General features: G+C 42.2%; 1 protein-coding gene and 1 long non-coding RNA gene across 8 annotated transcripts in view; both read left to right on the top strand.

Moving 5' to 3' along the window:
* Positions 1–6973, top strand: part of LOC105290304 (zinc finger protein with KRAB and SCAN domains 7) — a 24686-nt gene extending 17713 nt beyond the window's left edge. For 3 of the 7 annotated variants that reach the window (XM_023529053.1, XM_023529050.1, XM_011357353.2), the window contains 3 exons: positions 2249–2340; positions 2650–2776; positions 4678–6973. In XM_023529053.1, coding sequence (XP_023384821.1) covers positions 2743–2776; positions 4678–6128 — 1485 coding nt within the window. In that variant the 5' untranslated portion in view covers positions 2249–2340; positions 2650–2742 and the 3' untranslated portion in view covers positions 6129–6973. Of the gene's footprint in view, positions 1–416; positions 582–2248; positions 2341–2649; positions 2777–4677 lie in introns of those variants that run through there. The other 4 variants (XM_011357356.2, XM_023529051.1, XM_011357354.2 and 1 more) reach the window with 4 other exon arrangements.
* A 6396-nt stretch (positions 6974–13369) lies between these two features.
* LOC111738096 lies at positions 13370–20488 on the top strand. The gene is made up of 4 exons (XR_002779684.1): positions 13370–13414; positions 14482–14584; positions 15481–15602; positions 20324–20488. It is a non-coding gene; the product is annotated as an uncharacterized LOC111738096 (long non-coding RNA).
* The last annotated feature ends 362 nt before the right edge of the window (positions 20489–20850 follow it).

The following is a 20850-nucleotide window of genomic DNA, read 5'->3' as shown; positions in this document are numbered from 1 at the left end:
GTGCACATTCAGGTGGACACACTGATTATTATTTATTTTCGTGGTACTTCTGATTGACCTCTTCTATAGGCTAAGGCCCTAGGGAGTGTACTAAATTGCTCTCCTGGTTCCTATTTCTAGATGGTTCTTAAAGCAAATTTGTGTTTGAAGAACCAACACACAATGGAAGTAGTTATGTAATCTGGTCTTCAGTCTCCTAACAGGAAGGTCAACAGAAGGATGGCTGGTAGGAGTGCAAGCTATAGTTCCTGCTTTGACAGATTTTCCTCCAGCAGGCTGTACTGGTGGGGCTGGAAGGATACTCAGGCTCTTCTTTTCCATGGCTTGCTTTCTGGGGGTGCTTCTTAGAGGTTTAGGTTTCTGTATCTTGAAGGATGCTCTTTTGAACCCAATTGTATTTCCTTGTCTCTAGGTTTCAGCTCCAGCACAGGAAGAGGAAATGCATTTGGAAGAGGTGACACCCCTGGGTACAACAGAGGAATGTTCTCCTGCCTTACCCCTCAGTGAGGGTTTGGCCCCAGGAGCCCACCTGGAACCTTCTCATGACCCAGGAGCCCACCACCTCCCCAATAGGCACTCCGGTACTTACCCCTCCAGCTCTGGCCTGAAGTCACGCCTCTCTTCTCTCCTCTGGAGTCTCCTTCATCTCCCCACTTCCCTCCTCTTGGAAGCCGTCATTGCCCCACCCTCGGTCTTCCCTCCCGAGTGACTTTGTGTGTTCCTTTTTTCTTATTCAAATATTTATGTATTTAGCAAGTTTTTGCCAAGCATATGTCACGAGAGAGGCACTGTTGGGGACCCTAGAGGTATAGTACACCATCACTGCTTTCAAAGAGCTTGTTATCTAGTTGCCAGAGAGTCAGTCACAGTGCGTGAAGAGGCAACCTTGTAAGATACACAAGAATGATAGGTGTGGCCAAGCATTTGATGCCATCATCAATGAGCAGTGTGAACATTGTTAATGGTGAGCTGAAGTGGGCAAGGGATTCTTCATGGAGGAGGTACAGTGGGAGTGGACAGTGATAAATCAGGGAGTGATTTAAACGGTAGAGGAAAATGGGAGGTGCCAGTGCAGAGAATATAAGCAAAGACTCTTAGCGGGAGTTTCCTGGACCCTGCTGAGGCGGGGTCAAGGAGGAGTGTATTTGGGAGCCTGCGGTCTGCTTGTACAGGACCTTAGAGTTGAGGCCAGGAAGATTTTGGGGGCGGGGGATATTGTATTAGAAACAATATTTTAGGACAATTTTTCTGGCACATGTGAGCCCTATGGATCAAATGGGGAGACCAGCAGCCAGGAGCCTCAATAGGAAGCTAGTCTAGGAGAATGAATGTGGGGTGATTATTGCCTGAGTCGGGTTTTGCGGAATGGAAGGTGATAGATAAGACAGACATTGTGAAAGAAGAATCCATGGGGCATCGAAGAGGAGAGGGAATTAGAGGTTTGGGGCTAATATCTGGAATCATTGACAACTTGAGAAGTCAGGAAGGGAAAATGATAAGAACATGCATTTTGGACACTGAACTTAAGTTGTTGTGGGACACTAAATGAATTGTCTAATAGTCAACTGGAAGCTTGTGAAAGATGGCTAGGAGAGAACAGAACTGTGAGAGAGGCATCAGAGCAGTGAGCATCGGTGATCTCTGACAGGAAAAAAAGCACCGAGGCCTGAGTGCCTGGAGCGTCCAAATAAGAGGGCAGGAGAAGGAAAAGAAACCAGGGAATGAGGGGCCAGCGATCCTAGGGGGAAATCAGGCAAGGCTGATCCTAGCGGAGCCATGAGGGAGAGAAAGTGGTCCAAAGTGTAGCTTCCAATCTTAGTATATGTGCGGCCAAAGCGGAAAAAAATCTTTTGGGAACTATATGTGGTAAAGGATGTTAACTAGACTTTTTGTGGTGATTATTTTGCAGTATATACAAGTGACAATTTGTTATGTTGTACACCTTAAACAATTATTATATGTCACTTATACCTCAATTTAAAAAGAAAATGAAGTACAGCTTCCTTCAGAAGGGTTGGAGATGAGGGCTGAGAGAAGCCAGTATTCACTTTAACTAGGGACCGTCTATGCTGTCCTCCATGGAAAAGTCACAGCATGCTTAGGATAACACCTGTGTGGTGTGCAAGAGGGGTGAGAGCCAGTGTGTGTGGAGCTGCCTGGGTTCTCGTGAATCCAACCCCTGGGATACAGACCTCACTGGAGCCAAGGGCTGGGCTCGTCCCACTCATAGCTTTCTCTCCTACCCCAGCTCGACGCGCTTCCCCGGTGCCTGCCCTTTGCCAGGCAGGGATCTTAGGAGACCAAGTGGCGGGAACGGTGCTTCGGGCGGTCAGGCCCCAGGTGAGTTTGTTTTTTTCTGTCTTTGCCGAGATCCGAGTCCGTGGCCCAGGAATAGCTAGAGCGCATCTGCCGGCCTCTGGCCCGTTCTGAGACTGTCCCTGTGGCTTTCCCGCCTGAGTGTTTTCCTGGGGCTGGTCCCGCCTGCTGAATTCATGGACTCTCTTGTCCCGGACTCGTCCTTTTAGATGTATCATCCCAGCCTCTCCCTCCCCAGCCTTTTTCCCGTTAGGGCCCTTACCCTGTGCTCCCTGATGACGCTGCCCTTCCAGGCAGGGAATGTCACTGAGCAACAGGAGCTTGTCATTCCAGGGGTCTGCAGCGTACAAGTTCCTGTCTGTGGACTACTCCGAGAGGCAGTGGAAAGGTCCAGCACTGAATCAGAGAGCCCGGCGTCGGAACGTCATGCCAGAAACGCACTGCAGCGTGGCCTCATGGGGTAATGGTTCCGTGCCCCAGTCCCTTAGCTCTGCCTCCTTCACGGTTTCTTTTGTATTCCTTTTCTTCATAACTTTTTATCACGACAAATTGCAAATGTAGACAAAGGGGAGAGAACAGTATAACGAACCTGTCTTGCCCATCACCCAGCTTTAACAGTTATCAGGCTTCTCTCTACTTCATCGTGGATTGAGCTAGGCTGGCTATTAGTTAGAGTCTGTAGTTGTGAGGAACAGAAAGCTGCTCAAGATATTTTAAGGGCTGAGCTGTGACTCACAGTAAGGCTACAGCACTGGGAACCCCGTATAAACCGAGCAGCTACACCAGACTTCAAGAAGCAAGGCCTCCCTGAAACCGCGGGGCCTGGGAGCCTTGGCAACAAAAGTAAATGAATTTTTCCGCCCTGTTTTACTGGGAATGTAACACAGCTGCTCTCCGCATATCTGTTTTCTCCTCCCACTGCTGCCCGTTCTCTTCACTCTGAATCTTTCATTCCCCTCATAACTCCTTCTTAATTGGACTTTCTGTTCACTCACACCTTCTGCTGGCTGATGGTTTGGCTTCCCTCCATGCGTTATTTCTGCTTGAGCTCTGACTATAGGGTAATTTCCTTCGTTTTGCCCTACTTCCAGTTCAGAGTGTACTCAGAGAGGGGCTGCAAGGGTGCTTCAGCCTTTAAATATCATCTCTGGGCAGAACTTGGGCTTGGGCCACAGTAGAGGCTGATGACTAATCTACAGAAAAGCTAAACGTGGGTGTAGTGCCTGGCCCTGGTCCAGTCACCTGTGGTCCACATTGGGATGAGCTGGGTTACTTGGCACAAAGCATGGTTTGCCTCAGCTTCCCTCTGAGCAAAAGCTGGGGCCTGACAGTATCCTGGAAAGGGACGTTTCTGGGGCAGATTCTCTGATGCACAAGTCCAGGACAGTAGCCAACCTGGAGAGGGTGGACTTAAGAATCAGGGATTCAGAAATCTACAACTTTGATATTCTAAAGTAGCATTTGTAGCTTTGGTTTAGATGTGATTAAAAGGAACCACATTTTATGTGTTTAACTATAAGCTTGATTGTTCTCCCTTCTCCCAGCTTTTGAATTCAAAATTCTAGAATTCAAAAGCACATATTCCACTCTTCGGTTTTCTTATGATTTTAGATTATCAAGGTACCAAAGTCACATTTTGATTTATATTTCCAATGATTGATGCCCTTCTTAATTTTTATAGAAATATAGTACTGGTTACTACGAGTCCCGTGCTGCAGGGTCTAGGAGAGCCCCACCTTTAGAATTCTGCTCTCCCTGTCAGTACTTTTCTCCAGCATTTCTCAACCCATCATTTCTCTAAATGTTCTCATTGTCCTAATCATAACAGAATCACTGCTTTTTTATACTTTTTTTCTAACCATACCCTCATAATCAGAATCTCCCTTCAACTTGTGTTTTCCCATCCTGTTTCTCATATTTCCTTTGAGGTATTTGCCGTCACTCTCCACAACATTGTTGCTGAGAATCATGGAACCATAAAATGTCATGGTTGGAAAAGATCTTAGGGTTTATCATTTACTAAGGAGACATGGCATCTCAGTAACTTCTGGAAGATCAGACATGCTTTACATCTGGTCTCTTGCTTACCTGATTACCCTGCTCATTTGGCAGTGCTAACTCAGCATCTGTCTGTCCTGATGGGTCTTTGTCCATCCTCCTCCACTGACCATCTTACCCCTCTTTGTCTTTCTGTCCATGAAGAAAAATTTGAGCTATTTTTCATTCTCTCTCCGATTCTCAATGGGTACCTTATTCCTCACCAATAATATGGTTTTTTTCAGGCACATAGACGCCTGACAATCAGGATTCCTCAATGGGACAAAAAATGAGTAAAAGCTGTTTTCTTCTTTCTCTTGGCTGCAGGGGACACTAGGATGGAGAATTCAGAGTTGCCTCCAAAGCAGGAAATTTCTAAAGGATCAGAATCATCTGATGGGACATCAGGAGACCTCTGTGAGGTGGTTCCTGCGGGACCAGAGGCTGGAGATGCCTGTGATGATGCTTTAGAGAAGCCAGAAGTGCAACCTTCAGGTGAGGAAGGGAACAGACTGAAAAGTGATTTCTTGGAAATAACACATGAGGATAAAAACAAGTCCACGAAAGGTGGATGTGATTATAAGGAACATGGGGAACTTCCACATCTGTCCACCAGTCCTGCAGAGCATCAAGGAGTTCTGAAGGCACAGAAATTCTATCAGTGTGATGAGTGTGGCAAAGCTTTTAATCGAAGCTCACACCTCATTGGCCATCAGAGAATCCACACTGGAGAGAAACCCTATGAGTGTAATGAGTGTGGTAAGACCTTCAGGCAGACCTCTCAGCTCATAGTTCATCTCAGAATCCACACGGGGGAAAAGCCCTATGAATGCAGCAAGTGTGGGAAGACCTACCGGCACAGCTCCCACCTCATTCAACACCAGAGACTTCATAATGGGGAGAAACCCTATAAATGCAATGAATGTGGAAAAGCCTTCACTCAGAGTTCCCAACTCATTGACCACCAAAGAACTCACACTGGGGAGAAACCTTATGAATGCAATGAGTGTGGGGAGACCTTCATTCGGAGTAAAAGCCTTGTCCGACATCAGATACTTCACACTGGTGAAAAGCCCTACAAGTGTAATGAGTGTGGGAAAGCTTTCTGTTCTAATAGAAATCTTATTGACCATCAGAGAATCCACACTGGGGAGAAGCCTTACGAATGTATTGAATGTGGCAAGGCCTTCAGTCGGAGTAAATGTCTTATTCGGCATCAAAGCCTCCATACTGGGGAAAAACCATACAAATGTAGGGAGTGTGGGAAAGCCTTCAATCAGAACTCTCAGCTTGTTGACCATGAGCGAATTCATACTGGAGAAAAACCTTTTGAATGTAATGAGTGTGGTAAGGCATTCAGCCTGAGTAAATGTCTTATTCGACATCAGAGACTTCACACAGGTGAAAAGCCCTATAAATGCAACGAATGTGGAAAATCCTTCAATCAAAACTCACACCTCATTATACACCAGAGAATTCACACTGGTGAGAAACCTTATGAATGTAATGAGTGTGGGAAGGTCTTTAGTTACAGCTCTAGTCTCATGGTGCATCAGAGAACCCATACTGGGGAGAAACCCTATAAATGTAATGATTGTGGAAAAGCCTTTAGTGACAGCTCACAACTCATCGTGCACCAGAGAGTTCACACTGGTGAGAAACCCTATGAATGTATCGAGTGTGGGAAAGCCTTCAGTCAGCGTTCCACTTTTAATCACCACCAGCGAACTCACACTGGAGAGAAGCACTCAGCTCTGGCTCGGTCAGTTTCGTAAGTCAGATTTTCCAAGACAGAGCAAGGAACTTTGATTTAAATTTCTTTATAAGAAGGGTACTCAGCCTGTGCTTTTGGAACCACTAATTGTAGTGGGTCATTCCTTAGCTGCTGTCTACTGGGTCATGATGATGGGAGAGTGGGAGTAACACTGCAATCCTTCCCCAGTATTGGGGAGTAAGCACTATACATGTCAAGTACATGTAGGTTTCCTGCTTCTTTCTTTCCTTCCTTTTCTCTCTCTCTCTCATTCTCTCTCTCTCTCTCTCTCTCTCTCTCTCTCTCTCTCTCTCTCTCATACCCTCTCTCTCAATTGTTTCAAAATGTATATCATTTCTTCCTTATGCATCCCATAAGCCGACTGTGCTTCTCAAGGACAGATATTCCTTATTGTATTCTACCTCTTTCACCATTTACATAAAGTCATTCTCTAAGACTGATTTATTGTTTCCTTTCTCTTGGTCATGGCCCTTCTTACCTACTTTTTAAACTTCTACTCCAATCTAGACTCTAATCACTTGTGTACCCTACCCAGAAAACCTTTTCTTCTTCCCGTTTGCTAATGTCCCTCAGAACCTATTAGATCCATCTCATCTCTGGAAGACTGTCTTCAAATATTTCTTCATTCCTCTTAAATTTTTATTCATTTGACCTCAGTACTTTGAATTAGCTGGTGCTACAATGTGCAGCTGTTGATAAATTGCCTTGTAAATTATTCTCAGTGCATATATGTATATAGTCATACAAATTTATTGTAAGTTCTTTGAGGTTGGATATGGTAATTATTTCTTTTAGCATATAGATAATAATTTTCATACATTGTTAATAAATAATTTTTTTAAACAATTTTCTAGTTGAATCTTACTTAAATTGGGTACAGTCTCCCTGTCCCTCTCCCTAACCAGACCAGAAGCATCTAAAGGTGGAAGTGGCATCTCATATCACATACAAACACCTCATTGATATCTTCTACATGTACTCGAAGTCTCACTATTGTTACTTCGTTATTGATTTCTGATGCATATTCTATTGTATGTAGGAACTTACCTTCTATTCCTATTTTTAGAAGAAGCAATATAGATAGCATCATAGTTAAGGACACAGATTTTGTGCCTAGAACTCTAGGTTCAATCCTGACTCCACCACTTTCTTAGGTGTGTGATCCTAGGAATGTCACTTGGCTTCCTTGTGTCTCAGTTCTTCCATCTATAACATGGAACTACTTCATTGAATTGTTAGGATATTAATTCATAGGTATAAGGCCCTTAAAATGGTGCTTGGCACATAGTATGCGTTATAGCAGTTATACTTAAAGAGTTTTTATTAAGATGATTGCTAAATTATAGCAAGTTTTAAAAGAACTCTTGGTGTAATTTTATGGGTCATATCATTCTTTTTGTAAATTTTTTGACAAGTTTTTAAATAATTGAAATTTCTTTGTATACCTGGTATAAAAGCCATTTGTTTGTGATTTTTTAAAGTATAGAACTAGATTGAATTTACAAAGGTTTTGTTGGCTTTGTAAAATGTATTTGGAAATTTTATTTTTCTTGTATTACTTTGGAAGAGTTTGCATAATGTGGGAATTATTTTTTGAAAGGTGAAAATACCTGAGTCTGATCCATTCTTAGGGAGGGAATTGGGAGAGACAAATCTTTAGCAATATTTTGATTTCTTCATTGAGTGTGTTCTTTAGGTCTCTTCTTCTGTGCCAATATTCATAATGACATACATCTGGAAATCATTTTTACTGGAATGTCAGAGTGGCATTAAGTTTTACCTGCTCTATAAAATTAATTTACTGTTTTGTATATGTAGTTAGAGCTCCATTTTCATACATAATGTACATTGTGGTTTCCTTTTAATTTTTCTGTCAAGATTGTCAAGTTTAATTTGTTTCTCTTTGGAACTCCAGTTTTTGAATTTATTTTTTTCAAATGTCTTTTTACCACTTCAGGTTGCAGGGGCTTTTTAGTTAGGGAAAACACAAATGAAGTTTTTCTTCATTAGTCAATTATGAGGTCTTTCCAGTCCTGATATTTGCCCCCAAATAGGAAAGCGGGTTTTCCTTGAATCTTTTTAGAATCTAATTGGATGCTGTTAAAATTGTCTCTTTGGATCTGAAGCCAGCCAGGTTAGTTGTAAATTTACATTACTAATACGTACTTCAGTGGTAAAGCACCTCAATGATTTTTAATCTGGTTGAAAACCTTCACGTAGAGCCGGCTTTTTGTCTATTTTTTTGCTCTGCTCTCATACTGTAGACCCAATGGAGCCTCCTTTTCATGTTCTCTATCGATTCTGAATAGCTTCGTTGTAAAAGAACTGAATGTGGAAAAACCTTCAGTCATAACTCAGACTTTATTTTACCTCAGCAACTCCAAATTGGGAAAAGAACCTATTCTTGAGGTAAGTGAGAAAACATTCAGTTATAGAAAATTAATCCACCAGAAACTACACTTAGAAGAATTCATTGCAAGTTCGAATGCCTTGGTTATAGTTTATTCCTTGTTTGACATCAGAAAATCCACATGAGTTAGGGTTTTGTTTTTTGTTTTGTTTTTTTAGTTTTTGGAGGGCAAGAAGTCATGCAGAGCTTTTATTATTTTGCACACGTTTCTGAAAAATATTCCTGAAGTAAGTGTGGAAATCTTTAATTTTAGCACATAGCTTCTGCTCCCTCTGTGAGTCTACAGTGCAGAAAAAGAGTGAACAGTATCAGTAAGCAATATGATTGAATTCTCAATTTTATTTTTAAAAACCAGACAATTTATACCCAGGAGATGGGTATGCTCCAGGTGGTCAAATACGGTAAAGGTGCTAGGAGCTGGATACTTACCTCTTACCTCTCACACACACAAAGAAAATATTCCACAGCTATGCTCTGCATTCCCAACCCTGGCCATTCAGCTTTTAAATCCAATAGGGAAGATCAAGAGATTTTGGGTGCTAACAAGTTACTGCATACTGTCTTGTGTTGGAGGACATTTCTGTCAAATTATTGACCTTTTGGGAGTGCAACAGAGGATACATTCATGAAAACCTCTAATGTTAGGGATAAATCGAATACCTACAGGATGGCTTTTGCTCTATAGAAAGATTAAAAAAAAAAAAAAAAAACTACCCCTAACATTAGGATACGTTCTAGCTGCGTTCTAGCTGTATAGGGCCCTGTAGGACCACTTGCCTGGGGCGGCGGGGCGGTGGGCAGGGAGGAAGGAAGGTGTTACGGTGTCAGCTGTATTTGACCCAGGATAGGACATTGTTGACTTAAACCTTACTTAACCACAACAGTTTTCCCACTAATATATGCATAGGGCCAAGGGACTTGTACTTTACCCAGGTGGATGCCAAAGGAGGAAGGGTGTAGTTTCCATTTTAAGGCATGTTAATGTTTTACATTAAAAGACAGAAGGCGAGACATGTGATGCCTCATCCCCATTTTCTAACCTGTGAGTGTTCCTCGGGTGATGTTTGCTTAGGAATTTCCCGCTAACTAAGAACAATGTTTTCCACCTTTGATGGGCCAGTCCATAGACTTAAAAGTTTCTAGGAATGACTATACAGTGGCATTTTATGATGATACTAAAGGTTTCTCCCCCGTTTTTTTTCCAGTTACATTGTTTTATATATGGATGAGGCATTTAGAAGATACTCAGTTTCCCAACTTGGTGCCGTATGAATTGTGGATGGACATGCACAGAACCAATAGTCACCCAAGATTTGGGTACCGTGAGAATAATCACAACCACATATATTCCCCTGAGACTGAATAAGGCAACCATAGCTACACTTTCAAGGCCACAGGGCACAGACTGTATACCTTAATTATATACTTTGATTCCCATTTGGTAAAATTGAAAAGTACTATATCCCCTCACGGAGACTATGTTACTTTCCAGGGGAGTAGTGGCCAGAACAATTGCAATTATACCATACCTGTGGAACTCTGGCAAGTCACAGAGCATGTCCTGATGTCAGGAAGAGGCCACTAGTGGAAACTCTAGTCAGTATTCAGGCTGCATCAGCCATGAGCAAAAATTGATGACACTCAAGCGGTAACGGGAGCCAAACCAGTGGTTCCCCATGGCAGCTGCTACAATGCTAAACTTAAAGCCACTGATGACATCCATTCTAAGCTGTGCATTTACTATGGCTATTCATTGTTGCATCTGTCCTAGTGAGGAGCATTGGAATGACATAGTTGTAGTTATTCTTTAAAAGACTCAAAAGTGAACGATTTGAGGAACTCTAGGCAATTCACCTCCTCACAGGTTCCCTAAGTTTGCCACTGAGAGTGGATATGTGGGATATTTGAACTGTAGGATCAGGAACAGCTAGATAATTCCCCCAAATCTGCAAGAACAAGGGGTGCTGCACATGTGGTCAGGGGCCTCTGGTTTGTCCAAAGCAATATGCTAGAGTAAGAGTTATGAATAGCTTGTATTGGGGCAGAGTTAAAGGTATGCTCCACATGAAACTATAATGTCCGGGCCTGTTACTGATACCAAGAGCAAAGCCATCTCCTGATATGCCACTTGCTCTGCATCTCCAGGTTCTGAAAGCTTTTTCCTTTTCTTGGGGGAATCATGAGTTAGTCACCACCAAATATGTTGTTCCTCAAGGAAGTCAGGTGTATAAGTTGGCTAGGGCTACCATAACAAGTACCACAGACTTGGTGGCTTATGCGACAGAAATATATTTTCCTCCAGTTCTGGAGCTAAATATTCTAGATCGAGGTATCAGCAGGGTTAATTTCTTCTGAGGTCTCTCTCCTTGACTTGTAGATGGCCACCTTCTTCTGTCTTCACATGGTCTTTCTTCTGTGTTAATCTGTGTCCCAATTTCCTCTTCTTATAAAGACACTGGTCATATTAAATTAGAATCCATCCTAATGACCTCATTTAACCTTTATTACCTCTCTAAAGGCTCTATCTCTAAATATAGTCACATCATGAGGTCCTGAGGGTTCAGAGTTCAATGAACAATTTATGGGGGACACAATTTAGCCTATAATATCAGGGTTTTTATTTTTGTTTTTGTATTAATAGAAATTTAACTCAAGGGCAAATGTGGATTGACCTGCCACTGTGGGGAGTTGGCCTTATTCTTAGGAGAACATATTTTCCCCTGGGTTGAAAGCCATAGCCACTGCCTCCTGGGGTGTATTCTCAGTCAGCATATTATTCCCAATTGAAACCTGGCCGTATCAGCCCTATGGCAGACACATGAATGGCTCTCTGTTGTGTTTTTGTTGTTTTTAACACTTTTATTGAAATATAATACAGATATCATACAATTCACCCATGTAAAATGGTAGCTATTCTGGGAAAGAGAAAGGTAGAACTAAAAACAACACTGAGCTACATCAAAGGCAGTGTTATAACCTGTAACCATGTAAAATGTACAGTTCAGTGGTTTTGAAATATTCACATATATGTGCAGTCATCACTCCAGTTAATTTTAGAACATTTCCATCACCTCAAAAAGAGGTCCCCTAGCCTTTAACTATTTCTCTCCTTGATCCAACCCCCCTTACCAGCACTAATGTTTTCTTTTGCTTTTTATTATGGAGAAATTTTAATATACACACAAAAGACAAAAAAAGAAAAAGAAAAAGAAATTAAGTTTTGCATGTAATGCAATAAGTTCTAACACAACCTGTGAAGCAAAGATTTAACTGAATCTAATCAAGCCTCTATCCTTACCTTCCAAATTATAGGACATATAGGGGGATACAATGAGGAAACAATCAGGAAAATTCACTGATTTATGATTTACACAATGTGAGAAATTTTATAACACTTGGCCTAGACTCTTCAAAAAGTCAATGAAATGAAAAAAGTTACTCATCTGTTCTAGACTAAAAGAAGCTCTTCAGAGACACCACAACCAAATGCAATGAGTGAACTTTGATTAAAAAAAAATCTGCAGAAGATATTTGGGGAACAATGGAGATGATGAAATAGAGAATGGATATAACATTTAATCGTATGTCCATTTGATGATATAACATTATTTTTAAATTTCTTAAGGGTGGCCATTGTATTTTGATTATGTAGAAGAAGATCCTTATTTTTAGGAGATGCATACTGCAATATTTAGGGTTGAAGGGTCACGATGTCTTCAATATATTTTCAAATGGCTCAACAATAACAACAGATAAAATGAGTATGTGTATGAGGAGAGAAAAAACTAATGTGGCAAGGTGTTAACAACTGTTGAATCTAGCTAAGGGGTATGTGTATGTTCAAACATTTCAAAATAATGTTTGAAAAAGGTGAAGGGATTATCGATGGCTCATTATATCTCAACATCTTTTGGGCGAAATGCAATCTTTAATTTGAGGGAATGTGGCAGTAGATAAAAGAATATAGGATCGATTGTCAGAAGACCCAAGTCCACATTTCAAATTTTCCACTACTAGCTGTGCAACCATAAGCAAACCATTTCACTTACGTAGGCTTTAGTTTCCTTATCCAGAAAATAAGGATGATATTATCATAAAATTACCCTGAGGCTTAAATTAGTTAATGCCAGAACAAAAAAAAAAAAGGTAAGATCATGTCACCCCTCGGTCCCCAAACCCTTCAGTGTTATTCGGAATACATCCAAAGTCCGTGAAGTCTGACATGTGAACTCTCCGTCCCTTCTCTTTTAAGGCCTTTGCTTCTTGGTGTCCCCTCTCTATCAGGAACTCTCTTCTCCCAGACACACACATGCCTCAATTGCTCACTTCCTGTCATCTGTAAAAAAGTCCCACCGCCATCTCCTCTCTCTTTCCCCGCATACTACTTACGTTCTCCGTATTTATTATTTTCTCACATGTCTTGAAGGTAAGCTTCCTGAGGCAGCGAGTTCATTTTCTTCACTACTGTATCTGCAGAGCCTGGAACCCAAAAGTTATTTTTCTATACTGCCGATTAACGGTAGCTGATTCTAGCCGGCCCCCTAGTCGATTGGTTCCTCTTCCCGCGCTACCCAAGTCCCTTCCTTCCCCAGGTTCCACTCCTTCTAGAGCCCTCCTCGTATTGGCCAAACTCGCCAAGCCCTTCGTCTTCCCAGCCAATGATTGGGCACAAACTGGGCGGGGGGCGGGGCTAGAGCTCGCAGTAGTGGCTGGTTTGAGCCGGGGCCGAAGGACTCCTGCCACCCCGGCACAGAGAGGCAGAATCCTCCCGATGCCTAGAAGGGCCGGAGGATTAGGATGGGAGTTAGTGGGGCGTTGGTGACGTAGTTCCTTCTGCGCTTCGTTCCAAGATGTAGGTCAGGCACTTTCCTTGAGGGGTATGTGGCAGCCTGGCTTTGGGGTTCAGGCCGGGTTCTGGGAGTGGGTGGGGGATACTGGCCGGGAGCCAGACCTCCTACACGGCTGCCCGCTGCGGAAACGGGGATGCGGCAGCTCAAGGGGTCGTTGTGGGACTCGCCTCCCCTCGTTCGGCGCTGGCCCTTTGTTTTGGGTCTCGTCTCCCACTTGGCGTAGCTGCCCGCTCGGACTGGACTAATAGTGTTGACGGAACTGTGTCGTCCTCGCCCCTAAGCAGAGGGCCGCCTTGCTAATAGCGGTCCAGGGCCAGCCCTGGCTCTCAAGGGACTCCACACCCCCTGAGTGTTTGATTCAGATCACCAGTCCTATCCCCGCTGTGTTCCCAGTGAGGAAACGGACCCAGTGAGAAGGGCTGAGACTTGCCCAAGGTTACTCATTCATTCACTCATTCATTCAACAAATACTTACTGAACAACTACCTAAGTAGTATGCTAGCTCCTGGGATTACAGTTGTGTACAAGCAGAGCTATATTCTGGTAGGGAAGAAATGGAACAAGCTCGAGGGGTTAGAAGCAGAGTGTGGGAATCTGGGGGGGGAGAGGGAGAAACAGATGTTGAGGCCTAGTGATCCTAAGAGATGGGTAATCATTAAAAAAATTCTCCTAGAATCCTTTTAAAACCTGACTTTTCCGTCTCTGTAAAGACACTTGACTGCAAAATTCCTCTCATCTCCCTTCTGCAAACTTATGTTGGAAAGCTGAATCGCAGAGAACTTCTCAGTTGGAATGCATATTGCAGTTAAGGGAGAGTATGGAGACTTACATATCAAAAGAACAGGTGAAAAGGAGCGACTATGGTGTGATGGAATGAGAGTTTCCTTCACACAGAAGGCTTGTCTCTCACTGGCCATGAGAACTTCAGCAAGTCATTCAACCTCTGGAAGCTTCCTTTCTTCATCTTTAGAATGAGGATGGTTATCCTTACTGCTCACGGTTCAATAGGAAGAGAAGTTACCCAGGGAGGGGACACTGCCCTGAGTGTCACTGTGATTTTGGCACTCAGATGACTCATTTCTATCTGTTTACAGTGATTCAAGACCCCATTAGAAACTTCCTCATCAAACTCAAGGAAGAGATCAGGCAAGCTCTGTGCTTGGCAGATCCTTTGGAGTGAGGCTGTTATACGCAGAAGTGAGTGATTCTCTTCCCTCTTGGGCAAGTGAAACCTGTACTGTGAGCTTAGTATGGACAGAAGAATCCTGCCTGCTAGAGGATTTGAGGACCAGGGCTGATAGGGAGCATTTCTGGATGGCTGTTTATCCAGAAGGAGAGAAACAGAGAAGTGGAAGTGGGGCCTCTGAACCTTGAAAAGTAGAATTTGGGGATGGGAGGAAGGGCAATGTAGTAGAACTCAAATTTGGGTGTTAGGAGACTTGAGTCCCAGCTTTCCTCTAAGTTCCAGTTTCCCCATCTCTGTAAGACTACGTGGCCTGGGTGGTTCCTTCCAGCTCTGACATTTCTGAGAATCTCCAAGTAGTTGGACTAGGTAACCTCTAATGAAATTGAGGCCCTTTGATGACCTTGTTGAGACAGAATTGCCAAGAATGTGAATACACTGTCATAGTGTTCAAACACTATGAAGCATGAAAGAGATGAACAGGTAGTGGAGTGATGTTGGTGGTGGCAGTGGTCATGTGTAGTTTAATATTTCAAATTGCACAACATTTACAGAGCCCTCTTTGTGCCAGGCACTGTGTGGGACCCACATATGCATATTGTAGACTCTTCTCTCTGGGAGCTTAGAGCTTAATATGTAGATGAGAGGAGGAGGAACACACACACACACAAACACGCACACACAAGTACTAGCATAAATCCACTATAGTTTGTATTACACGTTCGTTATAGTGTTTTATGAAGTATAGACATTTTTATATGGTTAAATCTATCTGTTTTGCTGTTATGGTGTCAGCCTTTGTTTCATACTTAAGGCTTAGGCTTTTCTCTCCCGGATACATAGTCCCTGATATTTCTTTTTCTTTCTTTTTTTTACATTTCACTCATCTCTCTCTGGAATTTATTTTCAGATATTGCCACTTATTCCTCACTCCACTTCAGTTAATTATAACCAAGGACTATGTGACCACTGCTCTGAGGGACCTGACCAGGCAGGTGATGCTGGCGAATCAAAGGAATACAACCTTCCTAGGTAAAAAATCTCTGTCTGTCTGTCTGTCTCTGTCTCTGTCTCTGTCTCTGTCTTTGTCTCTCTCTCTCTCTCTCTCTTTCTGTCTCTTTCTGTCTCTCTTAATAAAACTTTGCCCTTTGTGAGTTTCTCACAGCCTGATATGAGTGATGCCCCTGAGATTAGAACACTTACCCATCAATCTCAGGGATTTGTGGGTGAAAGATCTGTGGGGCTTCATTGGTCCTTGTCCATTTGCCGGTTGTCTTGAGATTGTGCTTGTGTACACAGTTGCCTGGATACCCCTAATGTCCTGCTGGCCTTATGGCCTCATCTGTCTCTCTTGTTTCTCCAGCCAAAACTCCATCTCCCTAGTGCCTGGAATTCTTCCAGAGTTTTTGAGGAATTTTCCACTCAGTTGGGCAGAGGGCAAATAGTTGGGTATCCTTTAGAGAAAAATGTCCTCAGACCAGCCCTCCTTGATCTCCTGACAAGTCTTGCTTCCTCCTCAGGTCCCCCAGAATCACCCTGGGCTTCCTTATAGCACATCATGTGCATTTGTCTTTCTTCCTACTTGTCCTTCTAACCAAAACTCCATATTAGCAAGCTTACATTTTCATGACTTCCTGTCTTACCATTCTCAAATTCGCATTTCTGAAATATTCTTCTTTTTATCTCAAGTGTTTTACAACATCTCTTTCTTAGTGACACTACCATTGTCAATATTCACACCTAGATCTGATTACCTTGAATTCTTGCCTTCAGTCATTCTCTGTGTTCAGTCTGATATGCTTTCCTGGAAATAGCTAGACTTCATTGTTCTCTGCTCTGTCATTAGACCCTGTACTAGGGTCTCATTTTCTCATTGATTCGTTCATTTGTTCAACGAATATTTTTAGGCACCAAGGAAGTGGCAGGCCCATAATAGTCACCCGTACTACATTCCTAAAGTCGCCTCTCAGCTCATTTCCTTTCCCTTTCCTTCTTTTCACCTTTAATCCATCTGGGCTAATCTTCCTAAAGCATTCTTTTCCTAATTTCGCTTTTTGGTAGGATGATATAAAAGTTATTGTCCAAACTGGGATACTTTTGTGAGTTAAAGGGGGCACCATTAATAATAATACTGGATTAGCAGGTATCAAACAATGCTGTTCTAGGAAAACCAGGATACGTGATCACTCGATTCCTAGGTGGCATCTCTTGGGTTTTCTTTTTATTTCTCTCAATTTACTCCTCATGGGATCCCCCAGCTGCCTCTTTCTTGATTTCCGGTTCATGCAGCTGAGAGAAACATGAATGTGTTATGGGGTGGAGATAGGGACTAAGGGAAGTGAATGGTAATGCTTGAAAAGCTATATTCTTGATAAGACAATGAGAAGGGAAGTGACCAGAAAAGAGAATAGCAAGGTAGAAAAAATAATGTAGAGTGGGGAAAAAATTAAGGGTAGATTTTACTTCTCTGTTCTGAATATGTTTCTCATTGACCACCAAATCACATCCACAATTTTTGCCCCATAATTTCAGTGTTTTGGCTGGCGTCACTTCAGACAACTTGATTAAAGAATTTCATTTGTTCATTCAACAACAAAAAATGTTTCAAGTGCTTGCTAGGTGCTAGGAATACATTGATGAACAAAATGAACAGAAATCCCTGCCTTCATGAAGCTTCATGTAATTGTATAATTTCCTACTTATTTCTGAGTGCACCGGCCCTGTGCCAGCTTCTTTTTAAGAAAGCAATTCCTACTTGTCCTCTGGGGCTTAGCCAAAGTTTTGCCTTTTTTAAGCACCTTTCCCCAAGCATTCTAAGCCCCAGTAAGCACTCTCTCCCCTGGCTCCTTTCATCTCCTGATTGGATATTTTGTAGATTTGTAATTTGCTCTGTTATTGTTTTGCCATTTACTCCATTGTAATTATGCTCCTAAATGTTGATATGGTATTTCATGCTGTGTTATTAATCTGCTCAGCTGCCATACAAAATATCATAGACTGGGTGGAAATTAAAACAGCAGACATTTATTTTCTCACAGTTCTGGAAGCTATAAGTCCAAGATCCAGGTGACCAGCCAATTACATTTCTGGTAGGGACTCTTCTTGCCTTGTTGATGGCCACTTCTTGCTGTGTGGTCACATGGCTTTCCTCAGTTTGTGCGTTTTGGGGGAGGAGCAGGAGTACCAGCAAAATGGAGCTCTCTGATATGTCTTCTTTTAAGGATACACTAATCCTATTAGATCAGGGCTCCACCCTTATGACGTCATTTAACCTTTATTACCTCCTTAGAGGTCACATCTCCAAATAGACTCACATTAGGAGTTAGGGCTTCAATATGAATTTTCGGGGGACATATTCAGTACATAATAGCTCTTTTGTTTTTGCATTCAATAATGGTATTTATTGCTAGTGAGAGAGCTGTGTAAATACCTGACTACTAACATTTTCTCTGGACACATTTTCCTGTAAGGCTGCAAAGCTACTCTTCTCCGTAACAGACTTTAAGGATGGAATAGTTACTATACTAGCTGAAGAACTTCAGATCAGCAATGCCTGAGAATGAGACATCGGGGCTAGCTTCAAGGCACTGTCTCTTTCTGAATCTCTAACGTGCTTTGTTCTAGCAATTATGGGAATCCGTTCCTCTAAAGTAATTTCCCAACTTTTCATAAATAATACTGTAAAATGAAAAATTAAAAAATAATACAAGTTAGCAGAAGACAATTTGCCAGTAAAATGGAAGGCCTTCATAACAATAAATATATTAACTTACCCACTGTTCATTCAGCCATTTATTCATACTACAAATAGTTATTTTCTACTTTTCTGCAACAATACTTTTTAAAATTTTTCCTTAGACCCAGAACAGAGATATGTACAGGGTAGAATTACAAGTTTAAGAAATGAATGAAGAAAAGAGGAAGGTTCAGATATTAAAAATAGAGAAGAAACTCAAAAAGGACCATCGACATTCTTGGAGAGAACTCAGGAAGGGGCTTTCCTTGCTATCCCACTCTACTCTGCAGTCCCCTGGCTTCTCACTGAAGTTTCGCCGCCTGCTTCCTCCTATTTGATTAAGGGAGGTGGCAGTAGCTAGATGTCAGTGCACCCAGGATCCCGGCCAGAATCCACCCTCATCTACTATTTTCTCTGCCTACCCTCTGTATCTTGGGCATGAGTCTGTATATATGTACCTGCCCGCAGCATCAGTGGCACTCAAACTTCTGATATGTGAACTCTAATTTCCACAGTTCTCTTCTCTTCTTGCTGGTCTTGAATATTTGCCACTGGCTGCGCAACTCCTTTGGAGAGAGTGACTAACTTTCTTAGAAAGCTATGAGACAATGGAAATTAGTCAGACCTTTTCGAAAAGTAGTAGGTAGTACAGCAAAACAATTTCATTCCTCCTGACCCAATAACTCACTTGTGGAACTTTTATCCTAGGACTATATTTCAGTAGGAAGAAAACCATATGTATAAAGTGATCATGACAGCATTGATAGTGGTTAAACCTCAGGGAAAAACAGAAATATCTAACATTAGCAAAATTGTAGAGAAATGAAAATGAATTCAGTTGGTGGTAAATTACACAGTTATAATTATATAAAGATTAAATAGCAATGTGGAAGAAGTAGGATGCAAAATTATATCTACTATGTATTTATAACTATATAACTATGAATATGGACAGGTCTGTAAAGGAACATAGTAAAGGAAAATTAATCATGTGTTAGTACCATGGGGTCCTCTTTCCGTTTTCTTTTATGACCCAACCCCCTTTAGATCTGAGGTCTGCTAGTGTTGTCTATACATATGAAGTTTCGTGTCAAAACAGTAATGAAATTCCTGCTCATTCCTGACATTGGTTTCATGATCCACCCCTCATGGTTGTGCTGTGTCCTACTCTCACCCTTTTGCCATCTTTAGTACCTTACCATTATGCCATGCAAAGAGGTCCTCTCAGAGATTCTCCTGCCATTCATTAACTAATCCTGTTCCCCTGTCAGCCTCTCCAGTTCACCTAGTAGTCTCAGTCTATCAGAGTGATAGTTTACTGAAAAGCAGACAGACCGAACTAGCACATATGGTTGGATCCTACAGATCATCCCCTACAGAGTAGGCTATGATGTGACTAGACTCCAATACTGGAAGAATTGTGTTGCCCCTTATCAAGACAGCGCCTAAGAACAGGGATGTAGACAGGGGCCTAGTACCTGCATTAGAGCAAAAGATGAAATCTTTGTTGTATCCCAAGACAGAATCCCAGTTGCTGTTCTATACAACAATTCTTGAGCACTGATTTTGTGCCAGCTACTTTATCACTGGGCCTAGGGAAATAGGTCACCAAGAAACTAAAAGCCAAAGTGATCTGAAGATTAGTCATTTGAGCTACTGAACTAAGGATCTTTCAATTCATTTTTTCTAGGGACCAGATTAGGAGTTAGATGCCTCCAGTTCTGGGGGTAGAGCATGAGACAAGAAGAAACTAGGGTGGATTTTATGTTATTCATTGCTCATTCTGTTGCTGGACCTGCTGGGGTGCTGTCAGGCCCTGGCTTTCCATGAGCTTTTACCTTGGCCTTTATATCGATCCTCATTTTCTTTATCTTTTTTGATCGATTCCTCCTGCCTTTGAGCACTTATTCATCCATATGAGACCCTGTGGTTTACCACATCTTGTTATCCTTGGATAATTCTCCTTCCGCTAGTATAGAGAACAGGTGACATGTACAATTTCTGTCTCTCCTGTCAGATGGTGAAACTGAGACCAAGGAGGTGTTGATTCTAAAGTAGCTCTCCTGGAAAATCAGAATCTCATACTTTCAAGAGAACTCCACGGAGGTGTTGCCAAGGAAGTCAAATTTAGAAAGCTCCACTTGTGGGAAAGAGAAGACTCAAGAGGCCACTGGAATGCTCCAGGCAAGAGAAAATGAGGAGAAAGACAAGAAACTTCAAGCATAAGACAGTTAAAGACAATAAAACACTCACAGAACTGAATGATCAGGACTCTGAAAAAGATGGTAGTCAGTGCTCTGGGCCTACAATAAATGAGAGAATTCAAGAGGAAAAGAGACAGTATGTATGTACTGAGTGTGGGAAAGCTTTTAGTCAGAGTGCAAACCTCACGGTGCATGAGCGAATCCACACAGGAGAGAAACCCTATAAGTGTAAGGAGTGTGGAAAAGCCTTCAGTCATAGCTCCAACCTTGTTGTTCATCGGCGGATCCACACTGGACTGAAGCCCTACACGTGCAGTGAATGTGGGAAATCTTTCAGTGG

The sequence above is a fragment of the Pteropus vampyrus genome, unplaced genomic scaffold, assembly GCF_000151845.1.
Source record: "Pteropus vampyrus isolate Shadow unplaced genomic scaffold, Pvam_2.0 Scaffold35, whole genome shotgun sequence".
Classification (NCBI taxonomy): Eukaryota; Metazoa; Chordata; class Mammalia; order Chiroptera; family Pteropodidae; genus Pteropus; species Pteropus vampyrus.
The sequence above is the reverse complement of the archived record's forward strand: the minus strand, read 5'-3'. Positions and strand labels throughout refer to the sequence as shown.